General features: G+C 47.8%; 7 protein-coding genes across 7 annotated transcripts; 3 read left to right on the forward strand and 4 right to left on the reverse strand.

Moving 5' to 3' along the window:
• Positions 1–5,903: 5,903 nt before the first annotated feature.
• AO090023000608 (uncharacterized protein) lies at positions 5,904–6,728 on the reverse strand (the record flags this gene model as incomplete). The annotated part of the gene is made up of 3 exons (XM_023235680.1): positions 5,904–5,948; positions 6,033–6,274; positions 6,698–6,728. 3 exons carry the CDS (start codon positions 6,726–6,728, stop codon positions 5,904–5,906), a joined length of 318 nt encoding a protein of 105 aa, XP_023090680.1.
• A 1,721-nt stretch (positions 6,729–8,449) lies between these two features.
• AO090023000609 (uncharacterized protein) lies at positions 8,450–9,219 on the reverse strand (the record flags this gene model as incomplete). The annotated part of the gene is made up of 2 exons (XM_023235681.1): positions 8,450–8,457; positions 8,538–9,219. The coding sequence occupies 2 exons, from the start codon at positions 9,217–9,219 to the stop codon at positions 8,450–8,452; spliced, it is 690 nt and encodes a 229-aa protein (XP_023090681.1).
• A 1,272-nt stretch (positions 9,220–10,491) lies between these two features.
• AO090023000610 (questin oxidase family protein) lies at positions 10,492–11,705 on the reverse strand (the record flags this gene model as incomplete). The annotated part of the gene is made up of 4 exons (XM_001821086.3): positions 10,492–11,267; positions 11,321–11,448; positions 11,500–11,651; positions 11,697–11,705. 4 exons carry the CDS (start codon positions 11,703–11,705, stop codon positions 10,492–10,494), a joined length of 1,065 nt encoding a protein of 354 aa, XP_001821138.3.
• A 1,850-nt stretch (positions 11,706–13,555) lies between these two features.
• On the forward strand, positions 13,556–14,169 carry AO090023000611 (DUF1772 domain-containing protein; the record flags this gene model as incomplete). Its single annotated transcript, XM_001821087.3, has 2 exons — positions 13,556–13,625; positions 13,691–14,169. The coding sequence occupies 2 exons, from the start codon at positions 13,556–13,558 to the stop codon at positions 14,167–14,169; spliced, it is 549 nt and encodes a 182-aa protein (XP_001821139.1).
• An 830-nt stretch (positions 14,170–14,999) lies between these two features.
• On the forward strand, positions 15,000–16,790 carry AO090023000612 (uncharacterized protein; the record flags this gene model as incomplete). The annotated part of the gene is made up of 3 exons (XM_023235682.1): positions 15,000–15,555; positions 16,488–16,639; positions 16,722–16,790. 3 exons carry the CDS (start codon positions 15,000–15,002, stop codon positions 16,788–16,790), a joined length of 777 nt encoding a protein of 258 aa, XP_023090682.1.
• A 423-nt stretch (positions 16,791–17,213) lies between these two features.
• Positions 17,214–17,744, forward strand: AO090023000613 (uncharacterized protein; the record flags this gene model as incomplete). The annotated part of the gene is made up of 1 exon (XM_001821089.3): positions 17,214–17,744. One exon carries the CDS (start codon positions 17,214–17,216, stop codon positions 17,742–17,744), a length of 531 nt encoding a protein of 176 aa, XP_001821141.3.
• A 93-nt stretch (positions 17,745–17,837) lies between these two features.
• Positions 17,838–19,744, reverse strand: AO090023000614 (flavin-containing monooxygenase; the record flags this gene model as incomplete). Its single annotated transcript, XM_001821090.3, has 2 exons — positions 17,838–19,072; positions 19,126–19,744. The coding sequence occupies 2 exons, from the start codon at positions 19,742–19,744 to the stop codon at positions 17,838–17,840; spliced, it is 1,854 nt and encodes a 617-aa protein (XP_001821142.1).
• Positions 19,745–20,366: the final 622 nt, after the last annotated feature.

The raw sequence follows: 20,366 nt of genomic DNA on the forward strand, positions 1-20,366 counted from the left end.
GCAATGGCCCAGCTTCTGATACAACCCGTAACAGCCTTACAAAAAGTGAGAGAAGCGCCCACATTCATGAATGCATTCGACGTGAGAAAGGTCTCGCCCTTCAAGTTCCTAACTCGCGGCTACATTTTTGCTACGAGTGTATGGAATGGTTTCTGAAACGCCAATGGCCGGATCATTGCACTGCCCACCTCCAGTCATGGCAAACTCAGCACTGCGAAGCTGTCAAGTACCGCCACACGGTGATCCGCCCAACTTACTGCCCATTCTGTTTGTGGAACTTCCAGAATCCCGCCGAGGAACGGTTACAATACTGGACGCGTAGTGGCAATTTGCGGCAGCATATCGAAACCAAGCATATGCCGGAAATTTCGTGGCCGGCAATGACGTCGGTTTGCGAGTGTTCTCAAACATTTGAGAATGAACGTGAGCTTTGCCATCACTTGCACGACGTGCACGGGCTCAAGGACACTATCTGGCGAAATCCTAAGCTACCGAGAAAAAGGAAACGAACCAGCAAAATTGAACCACAGATTCTTTCACAGAAATCGGAAGCAGACTACTCCAAGAAAGTGCGGTTTCATCGTTCTCCTCCGCATTAAGAACATGAATACCAGCTTTCAAATAACATATTCGTTCCGACCCCGACAGTCAACACATTCATCACGGAGTACCCCCAAAAGCATTACTGTTCGAGCAGGAGCGAAAAGTCCTCATCAAGCAGCGGAAGCAGCTCAGTGGTATCTTATTTCTCCACTGCAAACTTCCCACTTAGCTCACGGCCGACGACCCCCGAACTCGACGTTATTGATCCGAAAATTCTTGAAGTTTTCGATCTCGACCAAGAGAATGAACCCCAGCCCTGTGATATAACCGCCAAGCTGGGTTCACACACCAGCTGTGTGAATGAGTTTGGAAGTAGTAACCGTTCACTCAATGGCATTCTGCCTGCCCCAGCCATTATCAATGAGCAGGCAGCAGTGTGCACGGGTGATGAAGTGGGTGAAAATATAAACGCTGCGCGAGAAGAATGCACCGCCTCCATACTTTTCAGCCACCATCCTACTAGCGGAAGATGATGGCAAGAATAATGCGTTTGCAGAGGAACAGAAAGACTCTACTAATGAGATGGGTAGGGAAACCACTTCTGCACAAGAGGAATCCACGATCTCCACATCTATCGGTCATCAGCTTCCTGAGACAGAAGACGATGGGAATGATGACTCTAGAATCCGAAGGAAATGGCCCGGACCCGAACCGTGAAGATTCCGCTGAAGTTCCCAGCAAAGACAAACAGGCACTATCACATCCCATGCAAAGATCAGACACGAACAACTGGCGCCGAAGGCTCAATGCAAGGGATAGAAGAAAATTGCTTGCGCTAAAGGGCAAGAAGATGACTCTAAGACAGGTTGGAATTCAATTCGCTCATCTTGATACAGACTTTCTGCGACAGGTCTGGGGGGAATTGAACCTACCTGAAAGATGCACCAGGTCACGATAAATTTATCGGAGAGGGCTGTAGTGAAAGGGAATCAGCCACTACCTACGTGGTAGGAGAACATGAATCCCCCGATTCTATATGTCGGCGACTTTAAATACTACGAGTTGTAAATACTAGCCTCTCAGGCTCCGAGGTGCTCCCAAAGGCGCCTCTCCAAATAGATGTTCACTCAGTCGTCTCATTAGTTTCCCAAAGCCAGCACATAGTGGTATCTATTAATCCTACAGTGCAGAGTACAGTGGCACCGCAACAGTCTGAGACCCACTTGTTGACCGTTTTTGTCTCCGCTTTCCTATGCTGGACGAATATGTACCTTAAACAGTACAGTAGTTTTCGAATTCAGTTTGACCTCACACTCTTTACACTTGATTCCCGAAAGTTATATCCGAGATACGCCAAATCTATATGGTCACCGCTCTATCAGTTGGGTAGAACTATGGTGGTAAGGACTGTAACACGACTTAGGACGTTTTGTAATAAATCTGTAATGACATATTGAGTTTCACAGAACCCTTTCCCAGAGCAGGAGATCTGAGGATCTGGCGAGATTGTTTGGCCGCTTTCCGCCATCCAATGTTGCCAGTTCCCCTCACCACATGGGACAAAGCCTTTGTGTGCGAGCGAGCGCGATACTATTTTGACCTCGTTGTATTGTGTCGCCCTCCCACCTTTTTCTTCGACACCGTCGACCCTTCTCCTAGTTTGCCTGCTGGCACAAAATAGACTGTGCGTCTGGTGGTCCCGCAATATTGGACTGGGTACCCGTGAGGTGCTGATTGGGGTTTTGGCATTGTGCGTCAGAGTAAGTGGTACACTCGATACCCGACGCGACTTGGATAGATCCGACCTCAGGAGGCATAGTATTGGGATCGATAGCGTCACACTCTCCTATGGAACTGATCTGCTGCGACGGCCCTGCAAATCCAGGGTCAAGGTAAATAATAGCCTGCTTAAAGTACGTTAGATACCCACTCATCTCCCGCTTGGACAGATGATAAGCGACGTACGATAGGAGATTGAGCGACTACAGCGCTGGCAAAGGCAGCGGAGAAGAACCGAGAAAATTGCATAGTGGCAATATGTATTATTCTCTCTGCTTTGCGTGCGTGTTAGAAAATATACGGCTGTGTGTAACGCTCTAAAAATTGGTGTTTAGCCTCCATCTCAACATGAGCATTACAGACTCACGTACTTTCTCGGAGCACAATAGCTGACGGTTAGGTGTGATTCAATCAGAATTGATTCGGGGAGTGGTGATATTGATTGGGAGGACTAACAGGTTAAAAGCCTGTGATGCGGTGTGCTGCAGACTCGAAATGGAACTGCTTTTGTGCCTTCATCTACTCAGCTGCACCATAGTATTACATCAATCAGCATGGACCCATCTGGTAACTAAATAACTCTCGAAAATCTTTGACTATGTTTGGTAAGGATCTGCACCACGATCCCAGTGAAATGGCGCACCGAGATCGTCCGAGATCAGGCTAACTAGATTGAGTAAAAAGGGGGTTAAGAATGATTCACCCTTGGAGGTCAGTAATTGAGGAACAAGTAGAATGAAAGTCTCAAGAATGTCATGGTGCATTTCGCCGTCCACGATTATCTAAGAGAGAGATCGAAGATATATGGTCGTCAAGGTACCTAGTGGTAATTCGATAATGAGGTTTCCTCAGCCCCCAGCTACTGGGAAGATGTGGGACCATGTCGCTCAAATAAGTGACAATAGTGCCCCGTGGTTGCGGCTTCAGTCGTACACAAATACGGCAACGTGTACATAAAAATTTAGACGTCCTTTACATAACATTCTGCGGGTCGTAAACTTTCCAGCAGCATTTCACGATATCGATAAATCTCTCGGAAACTTAATTGATGCGACCCAGTTGGCTTGGTAAGCACTAAATTGGGTGGGTTATCAAGAACTCACTATTATATCGCGCTGTATGTGACTAAGAAAAAAAAATAACTGAGTTCGAGAGATGAATGTGACTACGTACAGTATCCTGGGCGATCTGGGAGTGGGTCCCGATAAGGTGTCCAAATTTTTGCAATAGTCAATGTCCGAAAATCGTTACGAGTATAAAATACCCTGCTCCCATTCAGATCTTCCTTTCCTCTTCACCCCTATTCTTACTATTGTCCTAGTTGAAAGACTCCTGGAAACAAAATGTGTTCACTATCTCAGCTTTGTGAGTACCGAATCACTAAGTAGTATTATATGTTGTTTATCTAACTTTTGATATAGTTTTGTGCGCTCTGCTTCTAACACCAAATGCTATTGCGAATAATGATAAGGCTTCTTTTTCCGATGTTATTGTGAAAGATGGTTCCACTGAATATGGTATGTGCTTTAGTAGTAATAGTTGAAAGGTTTCTAGACTTTGGTTAATGAGGAATTCCAGAGATTGGACACCGAGTCTCCAGTCAGATGGCTACATCTCGCCTAATGAATCGAAATAGTAAGTTGATTCTCTATACGCCTTGTTTCAATCAAGATTGGCCTAGACAGGAAAGACTGAATATCTATATTGTTATGAATTAGGATTAGTCTCAAGAGACTGTTGGATATGCCAATCCCCATGCAGCGAGGTTTACTGTTGTGATGGACTACTTCCACAATGTAGCATTATTGGTGGTCTATGTGTCTGTTCTGAAAGCTAAGGGTCGCACGGGGACTCGGTGTCAGTGTCATGGGCGACAGCAGTATGGATGAGCTAGATGAGATTTTAGGCGTTTGGTACAGTATTTTGCAAGGGGATCCAGAATTGTACTAAAGGCGGCGACGAACAGGGTTACAAACCCGGGTTTCAATACGTTGATTTTCCCATTCCAAAAGATATCCCAACGGTTGCTGTTTCCTCTTCTTCTGTAAGATGGAGTTGCTCAATGGCGTTCCCCACTATTCAGTGGACAGTACAGATGTCCAACTTGGCGATGTCCATTATGCTGGTCATCTTTGGGGAGATCCGCGAGTGGAAAGGGACGTTTCATGCCCATCAGTTCCTTAATGGAAGTGGTAAAGTGATCAACGAGAGTGGTAAGTAATTCTAATTAGTCTCTAAATTATTCTCTTCCTCCTGTTTAGTCAGTGGCCGAACATGTCCGAACATGGTGGTGCCAGTGCGGCCAATCAAACAGTCATGATGAACAAATTGGGTTAGGAGAAGGACTGAATCCTTTCACAGGGTTCTCTGAGTAGACTTCCATCTCTGAAAACGCCAATCTGGGACTAAGATCTGGAACCAAGATCACTTGCAGAACCCAAGGTTCACCAGCTCCGAGAAATTGCCGTACTCGGCCGGAACTCTCAGATGGACTAATTCCAAGTCGATCTCTGGTTTTCCGAGATTGATCGACTTCTATTACTATCGACCCGTGGATCTCGGATGTCGTTTATTGGAGCCAACTCCAAAGTGAAGCGAGAGGTAGGTTTAAATAGTTTGTCAAGCTAATCTCAACTTAGCTAGCCATGAAATCAATGTTTTATCTCCTCTTGCCCTGTATCTTAATTCGATATCTATTAGATCAAAGATGTTCGGGGAATGTAAGCGGCTAGAGGGGTATTAAAGGGAGCCTGTCCGCTAGATAACTTGGCAAGTATAAGTAGGTAGCCCCAACCTTAACGATTAACTAAATCTTGTTAAAATTCGCTATTATTACCCACCTCCAACATGATGAAAATAGCCTTTTCCTTCATGAGTCGTGCACTTTTTCTTCTAAGCTTTATCGTCATACCAATCCAGGCAATTGTTGGCGGTATTGAAGCCGCACAGGCTTCACATATAGGTGCACTTTACGCTAAATCCGAGTTTGGTTTCTACCAGTTTAGCTGTGGTGGAGTCCTGATATCTCCGAATAAAATTCTCACGGCAGCAAATTGTGTGGATGGTCGGTCCCTGAGCGATTTGAAAATTGGATATGGTTCTTTAGACCGAGATAGCGAACCAACTACCAGTCATTTATCGGAGATTACTATTCATCCGGACTATGATCCGTTGACCTTGTCGGCAAATATCGCTGTTCTTACTCTACGAGACGTTTTCTCTGCGCCTTCCTACGCGCCGTTAGCCCAACAGCCTTCTATTCGAACTGGTGATTCTCTGACGTTATACGGTTGGGGTCGAACCAGCCTTGAAAAGATAAAATTACCAACAAAATTGCATAAGGTCGAAGTACAAGCTTTGGACACAATCGCCTGTGTATCTGAACATCTTGATCTTGGCTCCGGACAATTTTGTGATACATCGACTTCTGGGAAAGGATCTTGCTTCGGTGATCATGGCGGACCAGCCTTAGATTCATCTGGGACTGTGGTTGGGATCATATCTGGTCGGCAAAATTGTGGGCTTGCTAAGTCCGAGCTCATTACGGACGTGGCTTATTACTACACCTGGATCATATCACACTAGTGGACGATGCTCTTCCTTGGTGCAAGGAGTGATATGCGGGCCTGAACGTAGAAGTTTGTGGAGTTTGAAACCCCTTCTGACCCTGTCCCAACCATTCTTCACTTTAGTGTCTATCAAGTATTTACTTTGAAAGCCTCCTCTAAGTCCAAGTTCGTCTTTTCTGCGTCTACCTTGTTAGGATCGATGGCGCATTTTGCAAGGATCCTGTAGCTGTCCGTTTGAGCGAAATTGTTCACTTGCGCTTTTTCAGCATCCTTGCCTGCTTGAAGAATGAGCTTCTGTTGGGCTGTATTGCGGTCCAAAAAGAAAAATGGAGGCCCAAAGAACCCCTCCATAAATGAGTACTCTATACCCTCCACGAATACAACTATCCGTCATTTAAAAAGCAATACGAAACAGCCCTCTAATGGGATACAAGGAAGTGCTGTCACAGCTGTCATCAAGGCTGATTCCTTGACACTAAATCATATCTACATCAAAGGGGATCATAACGCTGCCCAGAATTACGTGATTTTTGAATAATTTATCTTCCGTTCTTATTCGTTAGCTAGTTATATTTGAGGGTTTTCAAGTCGATTGGCCCAATTGTCTCTTTGCTACCCATCCCAGCGGTTATCGCAGCGGGGTTCATAACACAGGTTCATTTATACACAGATGAACTGTGGGTAACCGTTTGGGTTGAAGACACCGAAGTTTCCAGAGTCACAGTTGTTCACGCAGTCCTTGTAGTCACTGCAAGGTTCTAGGGGATCTTTAGCCATAGGAAATAGTGAGTGGAGGTGGTATTTACCTCCAGCTCCTCCGGCATCGACGAAGGCCATTCCTAAGACAGATAGGTAGGAGAAGAGTTGAGAAAGTCTCATGGTTTTAAGTTGATTCTGGCAAGTAAATTAGATTCCACAGTGACTGGCATGTAATAGGGACTAACAGAATTTAGGGATTTGAAGCCGCGGTCGGATTCGAGGGTAAGTTGAGCTTTTGATCAAGAATGAGCTGCAGAACTAGGGAAAGAGCGGCAGAGACAGAGTTTATAGGAAATCCTGAATTAAACCCCAGAGATAACATCACATTATTAGAGGAAGAATAAAAAATGCAATCTAAGTAGCTTTTGATCATTCTCTTGTGTAAAAGGGATTCTCCCGATAATGCTAAGACTAGTTACGCCACAGCCATAAATTGACACTGATATCAAATAGCGGAAGTGGAATAAAAAGGAATGAGGAACTCTTCCATGTCTCACGTACTATAAAAATCATAGCAAGTAATCATATCTCTCAAAACACTAATTATTATAGTGAGAGCCTAAATTTCCCTTTCTTCCCATGCATCATGCAGATTCATTCAGGTGACCAATCCTGATTGACAATTAGTCCAATAGCGTGATTCATTCGAAAATTACAGTAAAGGTCCTACCTGATTCTAAACAGTACTATATATTAGATTCGGGCAGATTTTAGCGGTGTGACTTGCATTAACTGAAGAACTATTCACATCGTTACATCATAAATAGGGGAAACACTTGCTAGGTAGATCAAGTTACGAGGAGTGATCGGCAATCTGTTGAAGGTATTGTCTTTTTAGTAGCCTGTTCAGCCAGTAACAAGCGCTCACAAGTAAAATTCAATATCTAAGCTATTGAAAATAGAGTTTTATTGTCGATCACATTTGAGCCAATGAGACTCCGGATTATTGAACAATCTGATTTCAGAAAAGAAAAGTTAAAAAAATATGAGAAGCTTCAGGCCAGGGCCCAAGCTGAAAAATTGTGTTACTAGGTGGCGTAGCCTCAATACAGATTACTCTCCAGCTGCACCACGGTAAGTATACTGAGTCACCACCAAAACGGTTATACTTCGGCTTGTTAAGAACGTGACAATGGTAGAGTACACTTGCAATACTCCGAGTTGGTTGAAGAGCATTAATCCCACAACGCCCCCTAACTTCGGCTCCGACTTCTCTTGCAAACTATATGTGGTAGGACGGGATCTGGGAGAGTTTCGTGTTGGAGATGAGTCTCATATAACGTATATTTTTGCCCTTGGGTTTACCCACACCCTCGACACCTAAGTAGCAAGACTGGCATCACATGATCATAAAATTAGGCCAGAGCAAAGATCCACAGCTGTCGGAGCGCGAGAAAAAGAGGGATAAAGACCATAACCAAAAGGCTAGGGCGCCGATCGATCGGACCACAGTTCCGCATTCGGTAAACATCGGCAAATCTACACATCTCTCTTTCATGACTGTCGTAATTCGGTACCAACTTTGATGGTATTATAGACACCTGCCCAGGGAAGCAAGAAGGGGAAATCTGTGTCACTTAATTTTTCTAGGCATCAAGACGAAGACCATCCAGAAGAACAGGAAAGAAGAATGGAAAGGGCCAAAACAGGCCTACATGACAAAGTACAAAAGGCTGGTCCTTGCAACAACCATAAAACCTGCAGAGCCATCTATGCAAGGCCAAACGGAGGACTGCACCAAAAGACCGAGTAGTTGAGGTCAATGGGGGTCAATGCATCCAACTCGTATGTAATACAAATCAGAGGGCTACTGCACTCAACAACAAAGTTATTGTGATATAATCCAGTGATAGTAATAAGCCACGTTGGTAATAACCTCCGGCGTACCAAGCCCACAATTTTCCCGGCCGGATATAATACCAACAACCGTTCCAGATGAATCCACCACCGGTCCGCCATGATCGCCGATACAAAATCCTTTGCCAGAATCTGACTGATCGCAAAATTGCCCGGCACCTATATCAATTCCTTCTGAACGGCATTCGGATGTTGACAAAGCCGGCACTTCAACCATGTGCAATTCTGCCGGGAATCTAGTGGAGAGGCCTTCAAGGCCGGTAAGGCCCCAACCGTATAACGTCAAAGCATCCCCAGTTTGGATAGAAGACTCCTTGGCCAGTGTCGCGTGGGAGGGCCCTGTTGTAGATGTTTTTAGAGTAAGAACTGCCACATTTGCGTCCCCGGTCAACTCGTTATAGTCAGGGTGGATCGTGACCAACGTTGGAGGACTTGAAGATGGTTCGTTGAGGCGGTTTGAAGCACCCCATTTAATGCTTATGTCTCTTGGAGAATGGCCCAAAACACAATCTGCGGCCGTGAGAAATTTGTTCGAAGAGACAAAGGTTCCAGCGCAGGCATATTGACTGCCGAATAGGCCTTGGGTGTAAACTGCACCGATAGAGATAGAGTTGGTTGTAGCAATACCCCCCACAATAGCCTGGGTAGGTATAACGACGAAGCCGAAGAGCAAAAGTGCGAGACGTGCGAAAGAGAGAGTATCTTTCATCATTCTGAAGATTTAGCTGTGACTTCATAATGCTAATCCGTTGGGAGCGCTTGACTTATATAGTTACGTTCTTCAACTGCGGCCTAATAAGGTTATACACCCGTTTCCTGCTCCTTATCGCAATTACTGTGTGTAAATTAGTGGGCCAAAAGGGGGTGGCGCCAGGACGCAGAGGGACTAATCTTGTATTTGCCCTCCTACTGGACGAGATTGGTTCGATGATCAAGGAGCATGTGACAGGTCCTACTTGCCTCTCGTCGGAATTACCATCAGATGATCGGAAACTCCGTACGTTCCTAACATTATCTTGGAAGAATATGTGATATGGAAATGATTTCCTGGATTGTCTACAGACTATGGGTAAACGTCTCTCCATCCGAAGAACTTATCAGCGAAAAAAATCTGATTAGATGAGTGTTACACTCACTTTCACTCATTAGAAAAGTTGCTAGACTTAAGCTCCCAGGAGCCTATGATAACATCTCGCCCGAACAGACAGATTATTTTGATTCAGCTATCGAGGCGTAACATTGCGACGCTCCCAGGAGCCAGTGTTTGGTCATGCCAATAGCGAGTCTTACTTCCGTTGGTATTAATAAAAAATCAAAGAAAATCCAAATATGCCTCCACAGTTCCCCAAATGTGGCCAAGTATTGCACGAAGAATGCTCCTGGGAGCAATAGATCTGCACCAATTGTAACTAGCCAATTAAACAATTTTCACCAATTGTTCACCAAATACGTCCTGTTTACAATGGCAAGGATCGCCAAATGGCAATTTTACGATTTCCGCCCTTTGACTGGAAAGGGAAAAGCTGCACCAGGGGTCGGGCTAGCTCGTTGCGTTTTATTGAGCCTGCTTACTCAGATCGCCTCTTGGAAGGAGATTAGTATGCAAATTTATACTTGCTCTACTCAATGAGCAAAAGCGGCGAGGGGGTGAGCACTAGAACGGAAGGAGCGCGCCAAGCGTTGCCAGACCTTTTCCGGTATATATGTGAAAAATGCACATGTTCGGTGGTCCTTACTCCGATCGTTAGGCCCGCGGTTGATCCGGTAGTAGTGACTGGTCTTATAGCCCTAATCCATACCTAAACTAGGTTGATTTTCTCTTTGAAGCTTCCACTCCCGCTATGTAAGTAGAGTGATCTCACAGTACATTCTGAACACATTGCAGCAGCCCATATCTTGTACTCACCACCTCCGTTTCCAAGTAAATAATAGTAGATTGTATAATGAAAGGCACATCCAGGTGGTACATAATCTGCTTGTACCATCACTCCTCAACCTCAACACTCTCCACCCCAATCCCAAAGCCAGTCCAACCTCGAAATCCCTCCAAAAAACTCACCGCAGCCCTCAAACACCATCCATCCTTCTCATTCTTCCACTCCTCCAACATCCTAAACGCCCTCACAACCTTAACCACATGTGCATCACCCCAAAACTCCCCCTCCAAGCACCTCCCATAAACCCACCCCCAATCCCTCCCCCGCAGCTCAACCCCTGACACATCTTCCCCATCCCCAACCCCAGGCCTCAACTGCGCAACATAAACATAAAGAACAAACAACCAAAACTGCCTCAACACCCCCACCCTATAGCCCCAGGGAAACGAAGGCAAAAGAACCCTCAAAGCATGCCCCACGGTCAACAAATGCGCTAGGAAAAAGTCATACTCACCCTCCCCGTTCCGGGACCCGATGAGCAGAAGCCCCGCAAGGTCGACTACATCCCTGAATTGTTTTGCAGGGTTGACGATATCCCACGCATTCCAGTGCTCGAGGAGGGCGTGCTCTGCGTGTGCGAAGGTAGTCGCGATGTTTATGAAGCCTGGGACGGAGAAGAGGCTGGAGAAGCGGATGTCGGTGTGTACGCGGTGGAGGATTTCTTTTGCGGAGGTTGTTTTGTAGGTGGATGTGTCTGGGTATGGGGTGTCGAGGTAGTGGTGGATTGGGTCGCGGTCTGTGCAGCCGAGACTAAGGGCTTCGGTTGCGATTTGAGGGTGGGAGAATTCGTAGGCGTAGGCGAGGTGGATGAATGCGTGGCCGACTGGACAGTGGTTAGTTTCTGATTAGGGTGATTGGGGAGTGGGGAGGGCTTACGGCCGCCGATGAAGCCGTTGATTAGGGGTTGGGGCGGGGTGAAAAGGTACTCGTTTACGAGTTCTTTCCAGTCATTTTGGGTGTTGGCTAGTTCTTGGTCGAAGAAGGTGGTGTATGCGGCTGTGTATCTTGTTTCGATTGTTAGTTTGTTACGTGATGGGATGAAGGTAAATGTGTACTTCTTTTTCCCTAGGAATTGTCTCCAGTTATCCTTTGTAATTCCTGTACGGATCAGTCCGTCGTTGAGGCTTTTGAGCTGAGGAGACTCGTTTTGATACATCTCGATCAACTTCTCGCATGGGTATCCTAGTAGATAGGCTGATCCGAGCATCTATCTCCGTTTAGAAGTGCATTGGTACCATTGAGGATGACGTACATGCGGCATATGGTTATGGAAGATAAGTTTTGGTTCAGACAGAACTGCATGATCTTGATGGTTTCGCTGCAAGAGCGAATATAGGGTTTTGGAACGCTCATCTGTAAGAGACTGTAGATCAAATGAAGAGATGGGAGGCAAGTCAAAATCTTGGTTTGAAGCCATGATTACCAGAAAGCTCTTTGCATTTAGGTAAACTAAGGTGAAAACTATGGAGTTAGGCCTGAGATAATCACAGAATATCGACTATTTTATGCTATACACCCTCGCGTTTCGGCGTTTGGAAGCTCCGCTCACCCCGAAATGGGGGGCTACTAACTTTACCTAGTAAGCCCTAGTCAGAAGGTCGACTCTTCGTTTCACAAGCAGTATACGAATGCACTGAGTATGGCTGTAGGCAAGCAATCCTGGTGACAAATGATGTCCAGGTGTTAATACTATGGCTAGACTCAGAGTTCAATTCAACTACCTGGTCCGTCAACACCACTACCAACTGTATGTGCATATTATGACCTAATACTATGCCCCAAACACGATCCCCAATGACTTCTCCTCAATAGCAAGATACCAAGGAAGTCAGCGATTGTAGGATTCAATGTTTCTGATGAAAGGAGAATTAGGCGAGGCTGACGAACTATCCCCTTGGCCCACTACTTGCAGGTCGGATACCTTAGTGTTCGGTGCATCTTGTAGTAAGGTAATCCGACGATATTCTTAGAGATGATGGTGTTCGCCCCAGACAAGCATTGTCCACAAAGTTCAACGTCCGTGATAGATCCTTGAAGAGCTCTCATAACGACGTGAGCTTCTTTGCTGGGGAGGAGAGCCAAAATTCTCGCTCGGACCGGATATAGACATGCAGATCCTAGTCGCGATAGTTCTCCATAAGAAGAATCTGGAGTGTACCTCGTCGGTGCGACCGGTAGCACCTAAGACATATTCGACCTCGCTTTATTTGAGCCATATCGGTGCAAATTGACTATGTGAGGATGGGAATATGCACAGAGAGACATCAGAGATCACTATCAATCCTTCCCAGCTGTCATAGATCGGATCGCGATCCAACCGGATGGATTTCCAGTATACCCTGCTCCCGGTACATAGACGACTCGGCCGCCGAACGGGAACGTGGGGACCCATATCTGTTGGCTTTCCAATAGGGCTCGATAGCCTACGTGCCTATCTGATTCTACACAGGATCAAGGCGCCTGCTGATTATAAATTGATGCTGCATTAGTAGTAGGAGGTCAAGAATCAGTTTCCTGTCTCAAGTAGCTACTGCTTGCCTTTAGCTTTCCTGCATACGTATCCTTACCTTCTTGGCAGGCCTTCTACTTTAAATAGTATATCGGCAACACCAGATACTTCACCGATTCGGGATATCGCTGCTAAAACACACCGACCCGACATGACTGGCACAGTTCACTTAGCTACCTCCGAAGTAATTGGCAAACAGTTGCCACTGAGAGGTCGAAATTGCACCCTTGAGCCAGTAACCATTTTAATTGACATGGACATTGACATCGTGAACGCGCAAAACCCGCGAGCGTCCCAAAAGCCGACAAAAGCCGAGGTCGACCCACCGACGATCTAGACTTGCCGAATCAAAGCCAGAATTGCGGCGGGTTGTTTCCTGGAACGCTCGGAGATCAACGGTGGTTCCTGAAGAAGGTTAACTGGTGCGTAGCAATGTCGTCATGGAATAATTGAGAAGCGAAAACGGAGAACCTTGAAAGGAATGGTATCATATGATCACTGTTAGTCACTGTCCAACATACTGGAAGCTATAAAACCGTTCCCAGACCCTTCCCGAGCAACTCCATCCCAATTTGAAGTCTATTCACCCGCAAACTAACACCATGAGCACATATCCAACTGCATTTTGCGCCGCCCAAGTCGTGGGCTTGACTGGTGCCGCCTGGCTTTCTGGTAAGGTCTTCCACGCACAGTCAAGTCGAAATTCAGTGGATGATCATTCTAATAATAGTCAAAAGGCAAAATCCTCTCCTTGAGCACAATCACTGTGCCCGCGCTTATACAATCGACACGCGAAGATAGATTGCCGCTCGACGCTGCTGTCAAATTATGGCGGAACCTGTATAACAGAGGCAAAAGCCAAGCTCCTCCTATCGCCGCTGCCACCTCCGCAGCGTTTCTCTATTGTGCCTGGGCCGTTCGCGCTAGTACGACGCTAGCCCCGTTGGCCCCGACTCATAGCTCTTCTTTGTACTGTGTTGCAGCGGCTTTGACACTGGGTATCGTACCATACACCCTTGGCATGATGCTTGGTACCAACAACAAGTTGATGGACCTCGCCAACTCGGGTCGGGTGGTAGATGAGAAGTCGAGCGTGGAAGTCGAGTCATTGTTGTCCCGGTGGCTGAAGCTCAACGCCGGTCGGGGATTGTTACCGCTGGTGGGTGGCCTTGTTGCTCTTACTGCAGCTATTCCTTGGCCACTGGAGATGATTTAATTTCGGGCCCTCGCTTTGTCTTTGTGCTTCTTTGGGGGGGATTTGCAATCGCGCTGCATGATAGTAGAATTGGTGTCGGTGGGACTCTTGGCGTGGGTTGCATGCTTTGTCGTTTCATGAGATCAATTGATGATCAGTTCAATGCTACTCACTCGTTAACTCTCTTTTAGTAGAAAATAGCGAGATAATATTGTGCAGAGATGATACTGTGCATACTAGAGTGTCGACCCTGAATAGAGAGTATATGATCTTTGAATACTGCTGAATGTCTGCACCAAGCGATCCTGGTACCGATTCGGTATGAAACACCGTCGCGCTCGAGGAATGTTCATCTTTTTCCAAAGCCGGAAGCTGATGTTAACGTCCAGCACGTGCAACGAGTGAGTCATGTGGAATGGTTACACGGAGCAAACAGTGCAAATCGCATTGGTTAATACACGCGGCTGACAACGTCCATCGACTAAGCCCTGCGATAATCGTGTCGATCTTCCTGTCAGCAAGGAAACTAAGGAAGCACTGCATTGCTGCGCCCTAACTCCCGTCTGACGACTCTACTGGCCATTCGGCGACTTGTTAAAATACGGTAATTCGAAGACAGTTGTAAGCAAGAGCAATTGGCTCGACCAGAAGTAAACGCTCTAATGGTGACTCTTACCCCAGACATCATTATGCAATGTTGGCAGCTGGAGGAGTATAATGTTTTGAGAACCAAATACTAACCTATACAGCGGCTCCTGTTACGCATCTGGACTCAACCGAGGACGTTGAGCACACCCAGACCATTCCTCCCGTTCATACTTCATCGCCCTAACGCGTATTCAAAAGGCAGAATGGCCTCAACAGACACCCAGCTAAGCCTGAAACCACATCATCATGTAGTCAAAATTGAAGGCGCCCGCGAAGACAGCGAAAACCACGGTGAAGATCTCATCTCCCAGCTGAAGTCCATCCCCTCCGATATAACAGCGCTCCGGATCGAAGAGGACGCCCCATCCGACAAGGAATGGGCCATTCTCGGCTCACACTTCACCGACATCCAGTCCTTGGAATTAGAGAGCGGATTTAACGAGGACCTCAATGACAAGGAATTGCCTCTGCATTGGCCCCTCAAGCGGTGCCAAATCTCCAGTGCCTGCGGGGAAGTCACTCGAACTCCGCATATACGGCAAGGCCGCGTGAGCCATCTCATCCTGTTGCTTACCTCCGGTATTCGCTTCGAAGGACCCACGTCGAGTGAGTTGAGTAAAGCACATTCCCAAGCGATTGCCCGGGGTGAAGAGAAAGCCGATTTCATCACTGTGAAAGAGGGCACTCCAGAGGAAAGGCAAATCCAAATCACATCGATCCCTGAGCTGGCCAGCAAATGGATGATTAATAAATACGAGGGTAAGGAGCACCAGTTGGAAGAAGATAACCACCCACCGCCGACGATCAACCTACGCACGCTAGAAATTCTAGAAAACGATGCCATCGACACCTTCTGCCGAATGACCCTCGCATTGCCCCATCTCATTGAGAACCTGACGACGCTAAACCTCCGCTCAACGCATTGCCTGGATTTCCATTTCCTACACGAAAGCATGGTCCAGCAGTTTTTACCACAGCTTACTGGACTGGAGACGCTAAAGTTGTCCGTCGGCGAGGTCTTCACCGACGAGTCCCGTCTACACACATTATATAAATGGCTCCCACCAAACATATCGACCCTCCGATTCCGAGGCCCAGCATCCCTAACCAAATCCACAGAGTGGAACAACTGGGTCCAGGCCTTCGCCGAGCGCGATTTTCTCCCCAATCTCAAGCGACTCTCTTTCGTCCTGGACCTTGACTACGAGCCAAGCGATAGCTCCTTTGGTCGCAAGAAAAATCTAAAAACAATCCCCGAGCACACCCTCCACGAAGCCCGCGCAGCATGCGAGCCCCTCTACGAAGCCGCCCGAAACCGCGGCATCGTCATCGAACGTCTCTACGACGAATGGTCAGACGAGTGCCAGATTCTGAGACAAGTCGACGATCGGTGGCTATGCTGACCCCATACACCTCACAAAAACCCCTGTACAATAGAAAACCAGTAACCAATGATACCCCCCACTCCATATGAACATGATATAGAAGAGAATAAAAAAACAGACGACTCCATTCTCCCGCATGATATCCCCACCTCCATATTGAATACCTATTCTAGAAACCACCTCGTAGTCGTGTTCGAACTGCGTCGTATCCGCATAATCTGCCGAAACGAGTATAAGCTCCTCAGCCAGACGCAAAGTCAGCCCAGTGGATCCCGCCAAGACCACAAAGGCTCGAAATAACTTAAGCTCCAAAAACTTCCTTTCCCTGTTTGGGCGGGACTAGGCAGACAGAATTCCCACTCGCGCGAATCAAAAGATGCCTCGGGCGCGGTCTTACGGTGGATACGAATACGAGGGGTCCGGTTTTTGCGTTTTGGTGGGAGTTTACCCTACATAAGGTATATAAGAGGAGTGAGATCCTGGAGTCTTTTTATATTACTTTTCCACCATATTCTTATTTCTACGGTCTACCTGGTGTAGAATCTTTTCATTCATTTACAGAGATACATATACAGACGGACAGAACAGACAATATTCATGGTTGAGTGATTAACGACACATAGAAAATGAGCGATACGGAAAGTACACAGACGTATGTACTCCACATTTCCCAGCCCTGTCGATACAACCTTTCCCTCGATACTAGTATACAACCTACACTACCTACTAGTATACAACATATACAAAACAAACCCACTAACAAAAGAAAAACACAGTATATCAACAACAACAACCTCCACAACCCAAACAACAACCTCCACAAAACCCGCCGCAACAACAAAAACCCAAACCTTCCCACTCGCCCACCCCCCACCCCCAAAACACACCCTCCGCCTTACCCCCCACCTCACCCTCCAAATCCAACAACTAACGCCCACCTCCCGCCGCCCGATCCCCATCCTCGAAGTCTACCAACCTACCCGCTTCGGCAAAACACTGGGCGATGCGCCGCGCAAGTTGACGGCCAGGGACATGTACATTGTCCAGAGCGATGGGTATGCGCATTTACCTGAGGAACAACAGAATCAGGGTGGTGTTGTCGGGGTGATTTATATGCCGGCCAAGGAGGAGAATAGGAAGATGGCGTTTCCCGGGGGTGGGGTGTGGTTTCCGGTTGGGGAGGGGTGGGAGGTTAGTGTTACTGTGAGGGGAGGGTATCGGTTTATGTTTAAGGGGAGGGCGGATGGAGTGAGTCGCGTTGTGGAATGGGAGAAGAGGGTGGCTAAGGGGAGGTCGTCGTCGGCGTCGGAGGGGAGTGAGACGAATGCGGATTGGAGGTTTACGTTGAATATTGCTGAGCTGGGGCTGAGGAGGCCGTGCTTGGCGACGTTGACGAAGCAGGGTCTGAAGGTTGGGGGGTGGGATCGCGCACAGAGGGAGTATCTGGCGTCGTCATTACGAAGTGGGAATGAGGTGGAGGAAGATGCAGCGCTGTATACGTCTGTCTTGACGATGGGGGTCTATGTGGCAGCGCAAGAGGGTTGGTTGAATCAATATCTTTAAGGAGGTTGTATGGTCATTGTTTCATTGTCTCATTCTGTTTCGTTTCGACCGGCTTAAAAATGTATAGCAAGCTTGATACCCCCCAGTTTACAATTAGTGATTGAGACCCAGTTCCACACCCTTGATCTGCAATGCCAATAGTCGCGAGTAGTAGCGACACAACGCCAAATTGCCGCCCATGAACCAGAAGCCGGGGTGTCCGCTGCGCTGCCAGATCGTACGCATCTCGCCTTCTTCATTATATCCCCAAACACTCTGGATGCGATCCGCCACCTCGTCGCCGAAGATGATGCGCGCCTGCGTTCTCATGTTCTGGTAGCCCGTCGCGAAAATGATCTCATCGGCCTCCAGCTCGGAGCCGTCGGCGAAGCGCAATCCCTGTGGAATAACTTCGGCAATCTCCTGTCCCTGTTTAACCTTGACCTTACCGTCGACGATGAGCTGACTGGCCCCCACGTCGATGTAGTAACCGCCACCGCGCTGGAGGTACTTGATCAGTAGACCCGCATCATCCGGTCCACGGTCCACTTTGAAGCCCGCCTTCTCCAATCCGTCCAGAGTCGCCTTGTCGTTCTGGTTTTGGACCGCGGTGACCTTCTTCTGCTGCGCCTTGAACAGGTCCGACGGAATGCTCCACAGGAACAAGTCGGCATCTTCAACCGGTGGGGCACTCTCCTCGTACAGGCCCTTGAGCCCTATATCGGTGATGGATTTGGAAGAGATGACACATGTTGAACTACGCTGGACCATAGTTACGTCGTATCCCTTCTCGAAATAGTCATGTGCAATGTCATGACCCGAGTTGCAGGATCCGACCACAACTGCCTTCTTGCCTTTGCTGTTGGGGTCCGCACCGGGGAACTCAGAACTGTGGCAGATGCGCTTCCCCTGGAAAGTCTCAACGCCCTTGAATTCAGGCAGGTTTTTCTTACCCGAGTGACCAGTCGCCTGGATAACATGACGTGGATTGAAGGTACGAGTCTCGACTGTGCCGTCTTCCTTCTGTCGTTGGAGCTCGATGGTCCATACGTTGTTTGCGTCGCTCCAGGAGGTAGACTGAAGCTTGGTTTTAGTCCACACATTCAGTTCAAGAAGCTTGGCATAGCATTCAAAGAACTCCGCGAGTTTGTCCTTAGGCGTGAAGATGGGCCAGTTTGCCGGGAACTGAAGGTAGGGCATATGGTCGAACCATACAGGGTCATGCAGAACCAGCTGGTGATACCGCCTACGCCAGTTATCTCCGATGCGATCTTCTTCGTCAATAATCAGAGCATCGATGTCGAGCATTTTCAGACGGGCGGCGATTGTCAGTCCAGCTTGGCCAGCACCTGGTGAAGTTAGCTTATCTGGTGAAAGGAGGGGGTGGGACCAATGTACATACCAACGATCAATACCGTCGGGCTCTTCCCTTCATAGTTGAAATCGGCGGTCCGTCTATCCTGCCAATTCCGCCTATCATGATGCTCCCCATGCGATACGCCCACGGGCCGGTGATGGTTAATCTTTTCCTCACTTCCCTTGATCTCCAACAGTGACGTGAAGAAGGTGAAAATCTTCCACTCGCCGTCCTTCTCGGCCAGTCGGACAACACCCTTTCCACTTCCCGCGTCGGTAGTGACCTTAATGAAAAACTGAACTCCGGTGACGTCGCCAAAGGCATCGATAGGGAAAATAGCAGGTGCCTTGAAGGCGGACGACCGGTCAATTTCTACTTGTAGCAAACGGGGATTTTCCTGGAGGAACCTGGTGATGTTCTCTTGGCCCTTGATGGTGCGGAAGTCCCATGTCAGAACGAGATGGTCTCGCCAGTAACCATCTTCAAGGAATAGTTTCGAGATCTGCTGGGGTTGCTTCAGTCCCAACGCCGTGTTCAGCAGTCGTATCACCTCCGACGCGATCTTGTCAGCGTCAATGCCAGTTGACGAGCATGTTGCGGGAAACGCTCCCACGGGGACGTTGAAGGAGCCGGGCTCGATTCTGTCTTTTGAAGCGAGGGCCATCACGTAGTTCTCTGGTATGAAGAAGAAGAAGAACAGGATAAGGGGGGAGATAGGTGCGGGGAATAATAGGAATGTGAGGGCGGGGTAAAACAAGACAGCACGGGGTCACTCTGGTCGCTCTTCCCTGCTTTGTTATTTATACTCCCACACCCCACTTTGCGTACAACTGTCCGTGGAGCTTCAGCCGCACTTTAGTAACGGTGAGTACTTATAAGTGCGGTGGGCTCCCCTCAGTCATTCGTTCTTTCCGAGAAGCAGTCAAGCCACATTGTCTCACTTCCATTGCGAGGGACTTCCCCCCAACCTCAATCTTGCTCAAACACCGGCTATTCTTTCTTCTGCTAACAGAAATTAGGTAGACTCCCTCGGGCTAGATCCCAACAGCTACCCACTTACCCCTCAGTGGCATCTGCACCACCGAGTTGTCGACCCACTAGTGCTGATCCTGGTTACTATAAGAGGTATGGATAGGCTCCGACTCACCATTATGGGGCACATTGCAGGGATTTCGTGCAGAAAATGCGTGCAGGACATGGGAGAATGGTTCCTACTGGCACATAGTGTTGCCCATGTGACCGGCTGCATGAATGGATCGGAAGGAAACCGGGATCGGGCCAAGTCC

The sequence above is a fragment of the Aspergillus oryzae genome, chromosome 3, assembly GCF_000184455.2.
Source record: "Aspergillus oryzae RIB40 DNA, chromosome 3".
NCBI classification, from domain to species: Eukaryota; Fungi; Ascomycota; class Eurotiomycetes; order Eurotiales; family Aspergillaceae; genus Aspergillus; species Aspergillus oryzae.